Genomic DNA, 15336 nt, shown 5'->3' on the forward strand with positions numbered 1-15336 from the left:
ACGCCAGCCAGCAGCCAGCTTTGGCAGTCACGGGGTCCCCACTTTGCCAAGGCGCGCACCTACGGGATTTGAGGCTGGTCCTTCTACTACTCACTGCTTCTGCCGCTGACCACTCCGTTCATCGTACAATCCGCAGCAAAGATGGCACCCGCAGCAACCGGAGGCAAGAAGCAAAAGAAGAAGTGGTCCAAGGGAAAGGGTGCGTGAAACTGTCCTCCCGCCCGCGACAGCGCCCCCGTCGACACCAACTGCGCCCGTCGAAGAATGCGCTTGCTAACTCGCCTCGCTGCACAGTCAAGGACAAGGCCAACCACGCCGTCATCTTCGACAAGAACACCACCGAGAAGCTCAACAAGGATGTTCAGTCGTACCGCCTCATCACCGTTGCCGTCCTCGTCGACAGATTAAAGATCAACGGATCGCTCGCCCGTAAGGCCCTGAAGGATCTGGAGGAGCGTGGTGTTATCAAGCAGGTTGTCGGTCACAGCGCGTGCAAGATCTACAGTGAGTAGCGTCCCCGGAAACGAGACGATGGCAGAGAGATGGACACCCGACTCCCGAGATCGCTCGAGCCCGGACGATCATGACACAGCAGAACGAAGACTGACGATACACAGCACGCGAGGTCGGCGGTGGCGAGTAAGCGATTCGGAGTTGCGATGCATGCACCATCAGTCATGATGTTCTCTACGGCGCACGGAAGGGTATTTCCATATCGAGGGCAGGCACAGGAAGCGGACATGCGAAATTCTTGATCGCATCAGCTTCGGCCCAAAGAGGCCGAGCACACAGAGTGCTTTATAGCTCCGCCTAGACAGCAGCAACGAAACGAAGAAACTTGATTGCCATGACACCATGAGTTCTCTGGATATTTTGGCAGAGTCCACTAATTTTGCTGGAAAAAGACGTCAGCAAGCACAATGGATTTTGTAACTGCGGGCCCAACCGATCAGCGGCAATCACTATTGACAACTCTGCACAGCGAATTGCCAGGCCTGGTCAATCGATTACAACGCTTCCTCCGGACTTCGACTACGACTCGTCTGCACTGAATCCTTCCCACTCATCCTCCTCGTCCTCAGCATGTTCAAGCTCCCGTGCTCCCGCCGCTGCTCGACCGAGACTGTCATGAGCCTGCTCCATGGAGCCCTCATCCCTCACAAAGCCCGCTACGAAGAAGCCCATCGTCCCATCTTCTCCGCCCTTGTCACATCGAATACACGCGTCTGCCAGTACTATCAGGTCCGTGGTCCCGTTCGAATCCACTACGCTCTGCATGGCGTCAGCCCTGCCCCTTTTGTGCCATCGCTGCATGCCGTCGACTTGCTCTTCCCGCTTCAACACACGCCAACCTCGTGCAACAGCGATGTTGGACTGAAGTGCCTTGAGCACGACTTGTTCGTTCTCCTCGTCGTGCAGAGAGCAAGTCGAGTACGTGATCCGTCTGGCGTTTGGAAAAGACATGGCATGTTTGACAATCTTGAGCTGGAAGCCAGAGAGATTTTCCAATCGCTTCTGGAGCTTCTCCTTGTCCTGCTCGGTTTCTGGCGTCTCCTCGAGGACCGCCACTTCCTCCTCATTTTCGCTTTTGATCTCCGCCTGTTTGTTCGCCCCCCTCTTCCGCTTCTTCCCTCTTGCTGCAGAATCTTCCGCAACAGCTGAGGGCAAGTGAAGGGTTACAGTGGCTTCGTCACGCCCGAAAATTCCGCTGCCAGAACAGCTTGGATCGAGTATTAGGCCTGTGACGTTTGCAAGCTGTTGCTGCTTGGGGTCAAGCCTTGTGAAGTCCTGCTTGGCCTTTACAGTGACAATCTTTTCAGCTCCTGCCATTTTCACCATCTTCTGTAAAGTCTTGCTGCGCCCTTCATCCCGCTCACATGCGAAGACATTGTGCTTCTCCCCAACTAGGGCAGCCACGTGCGTCGTCTTGTTGCCGGGAGCAGCACAGGCATCAATCACATCGCCTTCTTCTGAGTGCGGGCCGAGGAGGTACGCAGGAAAACATGATGCCTTTTCCTGCAGTATGAGCTTCCCAGCGCGGTATGCCTTGAAAGTGGTCGGTTCCTCCGGGCTCGCAATAGCCACAAGATCAGGAATATGTTGATCCACGTGAACGAGTCGACTTTCGGCAGGTGCGTGAATGATCTCCTTCAAAGTCTTGACTTCGGTGAAATTCGAGAAAGTGCCGTGTCTCAGCTCCTCGTCCAGGGTAGTCTTGAGTATATTGATGCGTACCCAACGTGGGTGTCGGGTCGCGGGTTGGCCATTTGCAGAGGGCTGGGCATCTCTAATCGCCTGCGCGTCGATATCCTTTCTCAGATCGTCCAGTGATCCGAAGCCACGTCTCAACCGTGCTTTGGTCAGTTCTGCCGAAAGTCGAACTTTGTGTCGACTTATGGATGTGTTCAAGCCATGAGAGGCAGGAAGCGCGATGCCCTTCTTCGCTAGAAAGAGGTCGTGAACGAGAAGCAGGGCCAGAGTTGGTGTCAGCTGCGACTGAATTAGTATGCAGTATTCAGAATAGCGCACGATAGACTTCACATACATTCTTCTCGACTCCGAGCACGCCGCTCTTCTCAAGCACTTCTGACAGGACTTGGCTCCATTTTGCAGTCTCTGTCGTCAGAGCAAAAAGCGCTTTGGGGTCGCTTTTCCATGTCTTCTTGCCGAAGACGAGCGACTTCAATGAGCCTCCTTGTTTCTGTGCGGCGGTCAGGATCTCTGCTGCTTCATGATACAGGGACATGTTGATGGAGAGATGCACTTTTTGGACAAAATTTGAAGACTAATTTTGGGTTGGCGTAACTACGAAAACTCGACGTTGTAAGTAGCGACCAACTCTATTAGTTTTTCCCAGGCAATCGCATCTCAAGCCATAACTCGCCGACCACTCTTCACAGTAGTATGCAAAGGCTGTCAAAGATGTGTGGTCAGGCACGTGTGGACAGTGTCACGGAAGCCATCAAGCTTGTGACCTCGCGTCGAGACCCGAGGATTTGTTCTCGTGCCGAGCTCGGCCCAATGTCGACATGACAGCAACGAGTGAGCAACACTTCATCATGCATGAACTTTTCTAGTGCACACGGCTTGGAATTCCAGACCGCTAATCAGGCTGATCGTGCTTTCACACCATCACTGGAACCAAGCCAGAGCAGACTTGATACGACAACGAGACCACTCCGCCACTAAATAGCCAGCCGATATGCACATTCTAGTGAGTGTCGACCGGCGGGACTATCACTTCAAAGATTATCGCTAAGGTCTATGGAATAGGTGACGAATGACGATGGGCCTCCATCCACAACTTCCTCCCCATACATCCTGCCATTCGTACAAGCTCTTGAATCAGCAGGTCACACCGTCTCCGTCATAGTACCCGACACACAGCGTTCCTGGATTGGCAAAGCACATATAGTCGGCCAAGATGTTCGTGCCACATACTACTGGCCTCCCTCACAAGTACCAGATGAACACCGCAACCCATCAACGTCTGGTGAGGACAATGGCTCCTCATCTCACGACGACGGGACATATCCCTGGGTACTAGTCAACAGCACTCCAGCAGGCTGTGCACAGCTAGGACTGAGCCAGTTCTTCAACGACAGAGGGCCTATCGATCTCGTTATTTCAGGCCCCAACTATGGCCGAAACACAACTGCCGTCTTTGCTCTTTCGTCTGGAACGCTTGGAGCAGCACTGGAAGCATCTGTGTGTGGTTACAAAGGTGGGTTTCTCAGCTTTGAGAATTGGAATTCGGATTGAATAAAAAGCTGATTTTTCCATCTTTTCAACAGCAATCGCACTATCATTCGCCTTCTTCGACCGCCTCAACGACCCTGTAATCGTCGCCGAATCCTGCAAACAAGGCGTGCGAGTAGCCGAATACCTCTACAAAAACGCCCCATGGGACCCAGCTCAGCTCTATTCCGTCAACGTGCCAGTCAAGAAAGGCTGTTCTGAAGCACCAGTCCGCTGGACAAAAATGCTCCAAAACCAATGGAAACGTGGCGCTTGTTTTCAGGAACTGAATTCTGACGCCACAGTAGACGATCCAGCTTCAGAAGAGGCTAAGCTGAGGCAGCAAGAATCTAGCGGGAACGACAACCGAGAGCCGAATGGAACTGCAACTCCACAGGATAAATGGAAGCACAGGCACTTCAAGTGGGCTCCCAGGTTCACTGATGTCTATGAAAGTGTTGAGAAGAACGGTCCGGGTTCCGATGGGTGGGCGGTGAAAGAAGGCGAGACATCGATTACTGCTTTGAAGGCGAATTTCATGCATGCTGAGGGCTTCGAAGGTGAAGTGAAGCTGTGATGCTGATCAGAAAGGCTGAAGTTTTTGCCTGCACTACATAAGTCATTCGACATGGGTATCATCCAAACATAGATCTCTTTCTGCTGACCAAGATGTTCTTACACATCTTGTTCCTGCACGTTTCCAAATCTTCTCGAGAGCATCTCATTGATCTCAGTGCTTGTTCTTGGACCATCAGCGATCATCGTAAGACCAGGCTCCGTTCCAGTTCGCTTCGGCTTGGCGAACCCTTCTTCCAGGCTGGTCTCCATCGTTCTCGGTCTGCTCAGCAACTGCTCAACCTCCATTTCCCTTCTTTCTTGTTCAGCAGCCGCCTCCTGAAGCTCCAAGCTAGTCTTCTTAGTCCCATGATTCCAGCCCTGCTGCAGCCATGGAGCACTAGCCTCTTCGAAACGCTTGCGGACTTCCAAGTCTTGTTCCAGCGTCTGGAAAGTCTCCACATCGGTAGGCATAAATGCGCATTTGACAGCTCGGATGCCGATCTCCATGATCGACACTGCGACAACGCTAATGATCAAGGCCATCCACCACATGCCCTCCCGCCCAAAGCGTGAGAATAGCCCATCTCGGACACTGTACTTCAAGCTAGGAGCGTACACCGCGCTCAGAATAATATTCCAGAGAAACCAGCCTCCGACGGACAGGAAGACGGCAAGGAATGCCATGATGGACTTATAACGCTGCTCGATGACCTGTAATTTGATAGCGATGATAATAACGCAAGCCGTGAAACTCATGGTGCCAAGACCAAAGACATCGTTCGACGACGAGAAAATCGCGTCTCCGTAAAGACCCCACACCGAGAAGAAGACGATCATGGCGCCGGCAACGGCAGTGAACATCCATCCCGTGAAGACCTTGATATTGAAACCTGCTGAGCGTTGTCCTTTCGTGTAGAGCTCCGGAACTGCGATGAGTGTGGATGCCCTCAGGTCTTGCTCGAATATGCCAAGAAAAATGATCGTCAGACTTGTGAAAAGCGTGTTGAACATGCTGAGGGACCACGATTCGTACAGACTCGTTCCGCTGTAGCCAGAGTATCTCTGGTATCTGTTGAAGGGAAGTTAGCGTGACTCTCGATCATGCCTATTGCACCAGATGGCGAGATAGTCGGTGCGTCGACCGCCCGAGAGCGTTCGTACAAGGCGCTAGGAGGCGTGCATCACTTACAAGGCTTGCGTCAAGTAGAAAAGCATCTCTTTGTAGAAAGTGCCTGCGTCGATGTTAGTGAACACGGTCATGTAAGTGAACAATTGATGCAAAGATGGAAGGCGAGTATCTTGACTCCCGCCGTAGCGTCACGTGCAACCTGTGCCTCGTCCAGCGAAGACGGCACGGCTGTGATCGCTTTGGCGGAAATCGACCGAAGTTTTGTTTGATCGAGAGAGCAACGCTGGCAGAACTCCTCCCCGCATATTGCGAAGAAAAGTCCGGAAATTGAAAATTCGAAAAGTTCGAGGTTGACTCACCAACAGTATACTTGCAAGTCCGGATGTAGTTCCACCTCCCATGAACGAGAAGCAATGGGACGAGGAAGCGGAACTGAGCAATACTGTAATCGGATGTGCGCGCTGCTTGTAAGCCTTCTTTTCCAGTGATGCCAATGCCTACCGAGGCCTCTCGGATCATGGCGATGTCGTTAGCACCGTCTCCAATTGCCAGTGTCACGGTCCCTTTGATACGCTGTTTGATGGCTTTAACAAGGCCAGCCTTCTGGCTCGGTGAAGCTCGGCAGCAGATGACTGAGTCGGTCAGGATGGCGAGATCCAAGAACAGAGCGTGGAGAGCATCATCTGATTGGATCTGGGACAATGTGCCGCCATCGATAACGACGACGGAGTGAGCGATATCGCCCCGATTGATATCAATGATGCCTGCAGCAATACTGTGCTCGACGTCGCCTGCTTCAGAGTCCAGAATTGTGACTGACGAGTAGTCCTTGATGAGTCTGCAGCTGTGGCCGATATTGATAGCAGTCTCACGCTTGTCACCTGTGAGCATCCACATCTTAATGTTCGCCCTTCGCAGTCGATCGATCGTTTCCGGCACGCCTTGCTGTAGCTTATCTTCAATGGCGGTCGCGCCACCCAGCTCGAAGCCACACTCGATCATCTCGCCTGCCTTTTCGATGAGCTCGGTACGGTTGACAAGCGATGTGGTCGCATCATGATAGACTTTCTTCCAAGAACGATATTCCTCTTCTGACAGAAACCGATGGCCATAGAGCAGGGTGCGCAGCCCTTCGGTGGCGAAGTCGTTGATGTGTTGCAGGCAGCGCTCGATTACCACAGCCTCATCTGTCGCTGCAGCTTCGTCGATGGCTGTGTAGTTCTCAATCTCAGATTGATGTGATCCACTTCGCTGTGCCATCGTAGGACGCGTTGTGGAACGGCGGAAGTGTGAGCTTGCTCTGGGTGAGTCAGTAACGTCATGCTCGCGTTCATTCAGCCACCCGTCGAGGTTATCACGAATAGGACTCAGATGCCCGATGCTTGCCCTTGCGACGCTCCGTCTCGCAAGTGAGTTGCTTGTGCGTGGGCTAGTGACGCTGCCAGCTCGCTCGGCGATGCTACTTTGCCTGCGCAGTGCTTCCTGAGCTTCCATGGATCTGCGCTGGACAGTGTGCTTCTCTATCTCTGCCAATTTCTGCTGAGCCAGGCTAGCCAAGCGCAACCTCTTCATGATGACAGAATCAGCTCCCTTGCAGAGAACCACGATCCTGCCATCTGGCATGCGGATAATGACAGAAGCCCGCTTTCTTGCGCTGCTAAATTCCACGATGTCCAGTACCTCGTACTTCTCGAATACTGGCTGGGCATCACGACCACCGGCTGATATCTTCAGAGTCAGGATAGCGGCATCACGATCGTAAGCGAGGTAACCTAGCTCTTGTGCAGCCCGTACCAGTGCCAGCTCATCTGGCGAGGATGCCTGAAAGGTGATGTTTTCATCGTCATCATTCCCTTCACCACGCTCTGGTAGACAGGTATGGCAAAGGGCGATGGAAAGAATGAAAAGCTTGGCTTTATTGGCAAACGCTGTGTTTGGCTGATGCTCAAGGTATCTGATGAGTTCCCGCGTATTGTGTTCCATGGAAGTCAGCGCCGGAACGGCTGACGAGCGCCATTGCGTTGCGGAAGAGCGGCTAGGTCGTGGTTGCGAGTCGCGACGCAGTGTACTGGGACGATTTGAGGCATGGCCAGGATCATTGAGTAGCTCTTCACTAGCTGTCGACTTGCGCGGCCTAGATCGAGACCTTGAAATCGACCTTGAAACCCTTATTGGCTTCTTTTCTTTTCCTTTTGTTCGTTTCTTGTGAAGCAGTGGCTGTGGCTGGCTTTCCGCGTTGTCGAGGTCCATGTCGTGAATGAAAGCATTGCCAGCTACGCTCATTTTGCGAAACTTCATCACATTCTCGGTCAAAGTGCCGGTTTTGTCGGAAAACACGTAACCGACCTGACCCAATTCCTCGTTTATGGTGCTGGTCCGGCTCTCAAACGGCATGTTGGTCGCTGGATCGTACATATCGACATCCGAGTTCATCAACACCATCTGTGATACTTTGATGATCTCCAAGCTGACATAAAGCGACAGCGGAATCAGCGTGTTGAACATGATGATGAAGCTTGTCAAGAGTGGACCGAAGCTGACGGGCGCCTCTTGAATATACCATGCCTTGCTCTCCGTATTGTTCTGCCAGACTTGATAGGCGATTGAGTTAAAGAGTGACAAGAAAAGCACGAACAGGACCATCTAGAAGTAATAGGTGTAAGCGATAGTCACTGTCTTAAATGTGGTGGCTTGGGTAGGGCTTCCACCTATGGCTGTACTTACACCGATGACGATCTTGTTGACTAGTGACTGCAAATTGGGCGCCTTCACACGACTGTCCTTTGTAGCATTCATCCTTATCTTGCATTCTTCCCCGGTGTACACCACGAGTCCGATCATCGAAGGAGTATTGCGTAAGATACTCCCACGATAAATGACCTCATTATTGGTTAGCGGCGAGGTCTTTCCACCAACTGTCAGCCGCCCTTCGAAAGCGTAGAGGTCCAGATTTGGATCTTCTGCGACAATTTCCATTTGGGATTGAGTCAATGACCCGGCATTCTTCGCAAGTTCGACGGTAGCTGGGTTGGGTTGCTTCGCCTTCAAATTGGTCTCTCCATCCAATGCCATTGTTTCCAAGTAGGCTGTGTTATTTGCGCCTTCGCTGGAGAGTACAACAAGATCAGCCGGTGCCGCATCATCACGTTCCAGCTTGATAATATCTCCCACTTGTACAGAGTGCCATTTGACTGTAGCCCAATGTGCAGGGCCCTCGATTGGTACCGAATGGTCTCCATCGTGCGTGGACTTCACATTCCCTGCGCCAACCGGCCTGTATACATGCAACACTTTCGCTTCAGAATTGTTCTCAGCTTTGTCAAGTCGATGTCGGCGTAGGTCCTCATAGCCCTCTTTGGCCATACTGAGGGAGACGAAAAACAGGAGAGGCGCGATGGTGGTGTACGTTCCAGTAGTCGATAATCCTGGAATCATTTGCAGTATCGAGACACCCAAGAAGTAGGCATTGGCAAGCTTTGAGAACTGTGCAAACAGCTGTCGCGGAAGGAAATTCCAGGCATTGTATTTGGACGAGCGAATGATGTTGCCCACATACGGCTTGCCAGTACGCTCGTCTGTGAGGGCTGTCTTCCGTGATGGTTCTACTGGTATATGTCGTCCGTCCTTTGTAGGCGGTATGTCTTGAATGCGTAGAATGAACTTGTAGGTTCGGGTATATGCTGACTTCATCTTCTCGACAGGTAAATGCCTCTTGGCTTGAGTCGCTACCCACTGCTGATAGTTCGGAAGCGCCGATGCACCTCGCAGCTGCCGCGTTAGCTTGAGTGGATGCGAATCCCAAGTCTCATGAACAGGCGTTACTGTAATTGATGTTCTCTGGTCCTTCTTGAAGGGCGGCGGACGTGGACCAACACTTCCCGATTCGCTCGATGATCCAACTTCCTGGAGCTCTATGGCAGTGGGGGATCTTGTATTCATGTTTCTCATGAATAGCGAAGACCGCAGCGACATGCCTCGTGTCCGACTTCTCGGAGAGAGAATGGGCGATTCAGCACTCTCTGCTCCGTTGTTCGGCCCATGCCCTGAAGCCTGAGCCAGTCCAGTGTTGACGGACAACTGCGGATTCTTTGAATGTTCAGCGCCATCATCGTTGCGGTCCATCTCATCACTCTTTCGCTTCTTGCTCTTGCGGTGGTTGTCTGCATCCATTGAGAACCGTACTCTATGCTCGTTTGCTGGCGAGTTTGGCGCGTTTGCTGCTCCCTGTTCGGTATGGTGCGCCGCAATGCCATCCCTATGCTCGTCTCGCTCGCTGTCGTCGGCTTGTGTTGAGCGCCTGCGCCGAACGCCTTCATCGTGGTCTGCTTGTTTCGGCATGTTTGGAGCTGTTACAGGATACTATTGCTTGGTATGCTCTCGTCCTCGCGGTCGTGCATCTGGGCGATTGTCCAGACCATGTCTGATCTGTAAGGATGCAATGCGACTCTAAGCGCGCAAGTGTGCCATTGTTGAGACATGCGACAGAGGCACAGCATAGCACAGCCTTGTGGTCGGCGGCCACTGCAGCAACGCGCGTTTAAAGACCTGCCGAGACCGCGACGTCAAGTCAAGTTTAAGCTCGGCACCCCTGCAGGTCTTTCCAGACCCACGTTTCTGCTTCTCTCGCGCTCGATCAAAGACTCAACCATATTGAAATCGTCCATCTCTTTTGCTTAGATGCATCTGTTACGCAGATTGTCATCCCAGGCGAGCGTGCAGAGTACCAGGCCTTCATTGCCAACTCGAATTGTCCCGGATCAGAGGCCTAAAATAATCATCAGCTTAGCAAGGCTTGATACGAGTCCGGCGAAAACCGCTGGCTGAGCTGAGAAGATCCATCGACGGCATCACAGAGTCCAGCGATCTTGTGTCCATGCCAGACTGCCGAAATGCCAGGGCCTGGGGTGCACATGCGCTTTGAATGATTGATGAGCTTGGATGTGTTTTCACAGCAGCAGAAAGTGGCAGTCTCACAGCTGGCATTTTGGAGTCTCCTGCAGGCATCGGAGTTCCGTCCCGGTGCCCACTGTTGGAATATGCACGATAACGGTCTGGCATTGCTCGGTTCCTCCTACGCGTTGTGGTGAAGCATCTAGCATCAATAGCACGACATCATATACACACCATGACACGCAAAGTTCTTCATGCGAACAAAGGTTTGGCTGAGTGAATTCATGGCGATAGCTGACGAGACTAGGAACGATGTAAAAGTTCACGGCCCCGATATCTGTCAAGATTGGACTACGTCGCGCAAACGAATGCTCTTCATGGTGTTCAATCGTTCAGTGCCATGCTTCTGAATCGATACTGTGGACTATGGCTTGCTGGGTTCATGACAGCAGGGAGCCCACCGCATGCACGAGCAGTCGCAGCACTGTGCGAGTAGCGCATCTCCCACTGCCCGCGCTTACTGAGAAGAACCTCCGGAGATCGTGATGACCTGTCCGTTCACCCAGCCACCATCCTCAGAGGCCAGGAAAGCAACAGTCCTTGCAACATCCTCTGGAGTAGCGCATCGCTTCAGAGGGCAATGCTCAGCCATGAGGCCCTCAATCTTCTCAGCAGGCCAGTCTGGCGAACCGCCTGGAATGTCTAAAGCACAAAAAAGTCAGCGAGTATCAACAAGTATCCACAGAACAACAACTTACAATGCCACGCATTCTGCGTGAACATATCCGACTTGATTCCACCAGGAGCCACACCATTGACCGTAATCCCCCGAGCACCAAAATCAGTAGCAAAAGCCTTGATCATACCAATAACCGCCATCTTGGAAGCATTGTAAAGCACATGGTCCTTAACACCCAACAACCCAGCCGCAATCGAGCTCATCAAAATCAAGCGTCCATTATCCTCAAGATGCTTCCACGCAGCCTGACCAACGAAAAACTGTGCGCGAGCATTAAGGTTGAAAACATGATCATACTTCTCCTCCGTAATCTCTTCCGTCTTATCCCAAGACTCTGTGCCGCTGTTGCTCATCACAATATCGATCTTGCCAAAGTGCTCCTTTGTTTTCTGGAAGAGGAGCTCGATTTCGGATTTCTTGCTGACGTCGGCTTGGATGGCGATGGCTTTGGCGCCGCTGCCGCATTCTTCGATGATCTTCACGACTTCGTCGGCGGAGGATTTGCTGTTGGCGTAGTTGACTACAACGCTTGCTCCGCGCTTGCCGAGCTCGATGGCACAGCCTCGACCGATACCGCGGCCGGCACCTGTGATGAGGGCGACTTTGTTGTGCAGCGAGGCAGAGAGCACAAGAACGGGTTGTTGTTCCGATGCCATTGTGTGAGATGTAGTGATTTTTGTTAGATTGTTGTGAGTTTGTTGTTGTAGACTGTATGAACGTGAGTAGAGAAGCAGGTAGGAGAAGGAACACAGATCACAGTTGGAAAAAGTAGTCGCTGTTTTTGTTTACCGGCCAACATACGAGCTCATATCAACGATCATCAGACTACTTGAAACTCGTCCGGCACCGATAAACGTGTCCGGAGCATTGGTGGGGATCCGCATGGAAAAACGTTGTCGTTGTCGCCGTTGGCCTGCAGGCTGGCAACGAAGATGCACATTGGTACATCCACAACGGCCATGCAGTCGGAACCGGTCCAGCATGGATGCAGGAACTGGATGAGATCCCGTTGTAAATTCGCGCTGAAGAAGATCCGAAAGCGCGAGCTGTTGTGGGGCGGCAGGGATGGCGACGGCTTTCCCTCTGAACAGCTAAAATTGGGCGAACCATTGGGGTTCCGACGGGCGACGAAAGGGTCCATCGAGCCTGATGTCAGTTTGCAGAATGGTCAAAACAGAAACATGAATGTGATACAATCTTCTGTTGTGAAGCTTTCGATACCATGCTGACCAACCCCGCTGCTAACGGAGGGTAAAATGGTGCTGTCTCGCGTCTATGTTTGACCCTCTTTGGTCATAACGGCCCATACTTTTTGGGGCCTTCCACTGTATTACCGCCCTCGAAAACTCCAACGAGCTGAGTCTGATTCTGTGCCAAATCATGGCCGACGCCGAAGCAAAAGAGAAGCCCAAAGAAACAACATACCACAATGAAAGCCTCCAGCAGGAACCCAGACAACTCGAATTAATCTTCATTTCGTCGTCCATATCGTCTCAGTCGTGGAATGCCAAAACCACCCAATGCGCCGTAAGAACCAATGCCCTGGCTCCTCAATGTCTGGTTGCATGAGGTTTGAAGCAGGTACAAGATTCCTGTCTTTGAAAGAGGGTGAAGTCTCAAATCAAAAGAGCTGTTTCGCGATCAGCTGTTGATCGTGTGCCATGTAGCAATGGCCACTCACTGAAAGAGCAACGTGCTCGGTGATGATACGAAAGACGCTATTGTTGATGCCAGCCTGTGCTAGGGTCCTGTGCGCCCAAGGTGGCAAAGCTGTTTGGTTTGAGGAATGGCAGCGTGAAGCCTTTGATGATTTCGCCGCGGACAAAGGTGGATGCACGCTTGTAGCGCTTATCGGTGTACTTGTCGAACACGGCACTGTGGTGCTTTTGAGCATCTTGGCAGCACTCGAGCATGGCCCACAGCAGGCGATGAAGCTGACGGAAGGTGTAGTTGGAGTAGTAGACATGGGACTTGCTCCAGTCACCCTTCCGTAGCATGAGCCGAGCCATACAGTGTGCACCAGCGGCGAGGAAGCTGGGTTTGCAGCCGACAAATCGCTCGTCCATGATTGTAACCTCGAGGAAATACTTGGCTAGCGTTCTGGTCTCCAAATCGTAGTCGTCAGCTTTGCTGATTCGACGCAAGAAGCTCATCGGTCCTGGCCATCCCAATTCGAATTGGAGCATGCTGAGCATGAAGCGCTCGGCCTTGAGCAGTTCGTCAGCCGTATAGCCATTGTCCACCATGTAAATAATCTCCGAGATAGTAGGGCAGTTAACCTCTTCGTACTTGGCAGCAACAAAGATGGCGGTGGCGCCCACCAACTGCAACTTGCCAAGGGAGACGACCTTGCAAGAGAGGAAGCGGTCGATGTAGTTGATCGTGAGGAACAAGGTCTCGGGCAGCAGGTTGAATCGTTGATGGACTTGGACGACCCAATCGACAAGGACGGCGCGCATGCTCCACTGGATCTCTGCTTGAAGCTCCATGTAGAACGGGTTTGGAGACATGCGGGTCTCCATCTCACGCATGTATTCGAAAATCTCGTCGCCATATTCTGCGACCATTGAGGTGTCCCATTGCTCATCTTCGATGTCTTCTTGAGTGCGAGTAGCCTCGACGTGGTCCTTGGCTTCGACGATCTCCACCAGCGCCTTCTTAGTGTGTTGCGGGTTGAAGATGGTGGTCAGATCTTGAGTTGGGTCCGAGATGCCAAACGATCGGGCAGTCATGTAGTCTTGGTCGTCGTCATCGTACTCATCGTACTGGTCGAGGACAGGAGTGGAGCTGGCGTAGACTGCAGAGGCACCCCCTGGAACGGATTGTGATTCTTGTGTCTGCAGATAGAGCTGCGGCTGCTGAGGAGCGACAACGGGCACGATGGGCTGCGATTGATGGCGTGATACGTTTGCTGAATCGTCGCGAAGGGGCACTGTCTCTGTTGTACGAAGCTCCTGTTGCTGGACGGCATATGACCCGGCTGACACGGAAGGAACTTGTGCTGCAGCATTGGGTATCCGTGATTCTAACTCAGGCTGTTTTGACGGCACCGCGACGTCTTTGAGGACCTTTGTGCTCTTCTTCGGAGCGACCTTCTTCACCGGTGGTTCTGATGCATCTGAGGACTTTGATGTGGCCGCAATAGCAGCTGCCACGTGCATGTTGCTGCTCTTTTGCCCAAGCGGACGCACCGCCGGACGCTGCATCGGCGCGGCGACAGTCTGCTCTTGCACGTACTTGAGCTTTCCCGGTGATGTCTTTCCAATCTCAGAGTCGTCTTTGTGCGCTAGCTTCGAGTTGGGGTTCGTCTCGCCGAGAATCTGCTTCTTGAGGTTGATGGTGGAAGCGGATTTGGTGCGCTGATGTAGTAGTGTCTTGCCTGCCAGGCCGGCGATCTGTGGCAATGGCATGTTCTCGTCGTGGATGCGCACTGCGCGTGCAACGGGTCGCTGTGGCTGTGATCATATTGTCAGCGGTTGCGATATCATTTGACTGTAGAAGACGGCTCGAATCGAGTCACGAGTGAGTCGTAAGGGACAGTGAGGAAGCGCTCGCATAGTGAGTGGTTCGAAGGCGTAATGAGCGGAGAGTACATGACGAGATGCGCGAGCCCGCGAGCTTGTCGGCTCGTGGCATGCGCTTGTGAATGGTATGGATGTTGTATGGACGTGCCAGTGAGGGAATTGCTGTTGCCAACGCACTCTCAGATTTTGCTTACCTTTGCGTCCATGATTGAATGTCGTGCTGCGCTGAGTCACCGGTGTGCGGTGCTCGTGTTGGTGAGTGCGGCGCTGCTGGGAAGATTGTTGATGCTCAATGCGAGGCTAAACAGCGCGACTTCGATGCGGCTAGCAGCAGCAGCAGCACATCTGCAGGCGTCGACGCGCTCGAGGTCGTCGCCGGTGTCGTCGCGAGGCTGTCGGCGCGCTGGGCGGTAGTGCTGCTCGATGTCGCTGCGAGTTAGTATGCGTGGTAGTTCGCACGTCCTCCTGCCGCGCGAAGTTATCGAAGCTCGCAGCAGCAGCTAGGCCAAGCACAGATCGCCGGGCCAAACCAAACAAACAGAGACACAGCTGTGGGAAGGCGCGTGGACCCTCCCGCACGGCAACAGCCGAAAACGTCACATCTGCATGTATCTGCGCGTCCTCCAGCAACACCAATCGCGCGACATCCCACCACAACACTCACTGCATCGTCGCCTTCCCGCCTCGCATACTCTGCAAATGGTCGCGATAGACTCCTACATGCGCTTTGTGTTCCAATGTCAGCTGCCAAATTCCCA

At 52.7% G+C, this 15336-nt stretch overlaps 6 protein-coding genes across 6 annotated transcripts; 2 read left to right on the forward strand and 4 right to left on the reverse strand.

The window, feature by feature from the left end:
• Positions 1–141: 141 nt before the first annotated feature.
• RPS25 (40S ribosomal protein eS25) lies at positions 142–643 on the forward strand (the record flags this gene model as incomplete). The annotated part of the gene is made up of 3 exons (XM_023595509.2): positions 142–199; positions 295–504; positions 618–643. The coding sequence occupies 3 exons, from the start codon at positions 142–144 to the stop codon at positions 641–643; spliced, it is 294 nt and encodes a 97-aa protein (XP_023456858.1).
• A 389-nt stretch (positions 644–1032) lies between these two features.
• RHO25_004589 (uncharacterized protein) lies at positions 1033–2746 on the reverse strand (the record flags this gene model as incomplete). The annotated part of the gene is made up of 2 exons (XM_023595510.2): positions 1033–2490; positions 2546–2746. 2 exons carry the CDS (start codon positions 2744–2746, stop codon positions 1033–1035), a joined length of 1659 nt encoding a protein of 552 aa, XP_023456859.1.
• Positions 2747–3202: 456 nt separating this feature from the next.
• RHO25_004590 (uncharacterized protein) lies at positions 3203–4315 on the forward strand (the record flags this gene model as incomplete). Its single annotated transcript, XM_023595511.2, has 3 exons — positions 3203–3214; positions 3274–3724; positions 3795–4315. The coding sequence occupies 3 exons, from the start codon at positions 3203–3205 to the stop codon at positions 4313–4315; spliced, it is 984 nt and encodes a 327-aa protein (XP_023457660.1).
• A 98-nt stretch (positions 4316–4413) lies between these two features.
• On the reverse strand, positions 4414–9763 carry RHO25_004591 (uncharacterized protein; the record flags this gene model as incomplete). Its single annotated transcript, XM_023595512.2, has 4 exons — positions 4414–5365; positions 5486–5528; positions 5785–8068; positions 8150–9763. The coding sequence occupies 4 exons, from the start codon at positions 9761–9763 to the stop codon at positions 4414–4416; spliced, it is 4893 nt and encodes a 1630-aa protein (XP_023457688.1).
• Positions 9764–10832: 1069 nt separating this feature from the next.
• Positions 10833–11710, reverse strand: RHO25_004592 (uncharacterized protein; the record flags this gene model as incomplete). The annotated part of the gene is made up of 2 exons (XM_023595513.2): positions 10833–11017; positions 11074–11710. The coding sequence occupies 2 exons, from the start codon at positions 11708–11710 to the stop codon at positions 10833–10835; spliced, it is 822 nt and encodes a 273-aa protein (XP_023457691.1).
• A 1062-nt stretch (positions 11711–12772) lies between these two features.
• On the reverse strand, positions 12773–14784 carry RHO25_004593 (uncharacterized protein; the record flags this gene model as incomplete). The annotated part of the gene is made up of 2 exons (XM_023595514.2): positions 12773–14509; positions 14773–14784. 2 exons carry the CDS (start codon positions 14782–14784, stop codon positions 12773–12775), a joined length of 1749 nt encoding a protein of 582 aa, XP_023456537.1.
• Positions 14785–15336: the final 552 nt, after the last annotated feature.

The sequence above is a fragment of the Cercospora beticola genome, chromosome 3 (assembly GCF_033473495.1).
Source record: "Cercospora beticola chromosome 3, complete sequence".
NCBI classification, from domain to species: Eukaryota; Fungi; Ascomycota; class Dothideomycetes; order Mycosphaerellales; family Mycosphaerellaceae; genus Cercospora; species Cercospora beticola.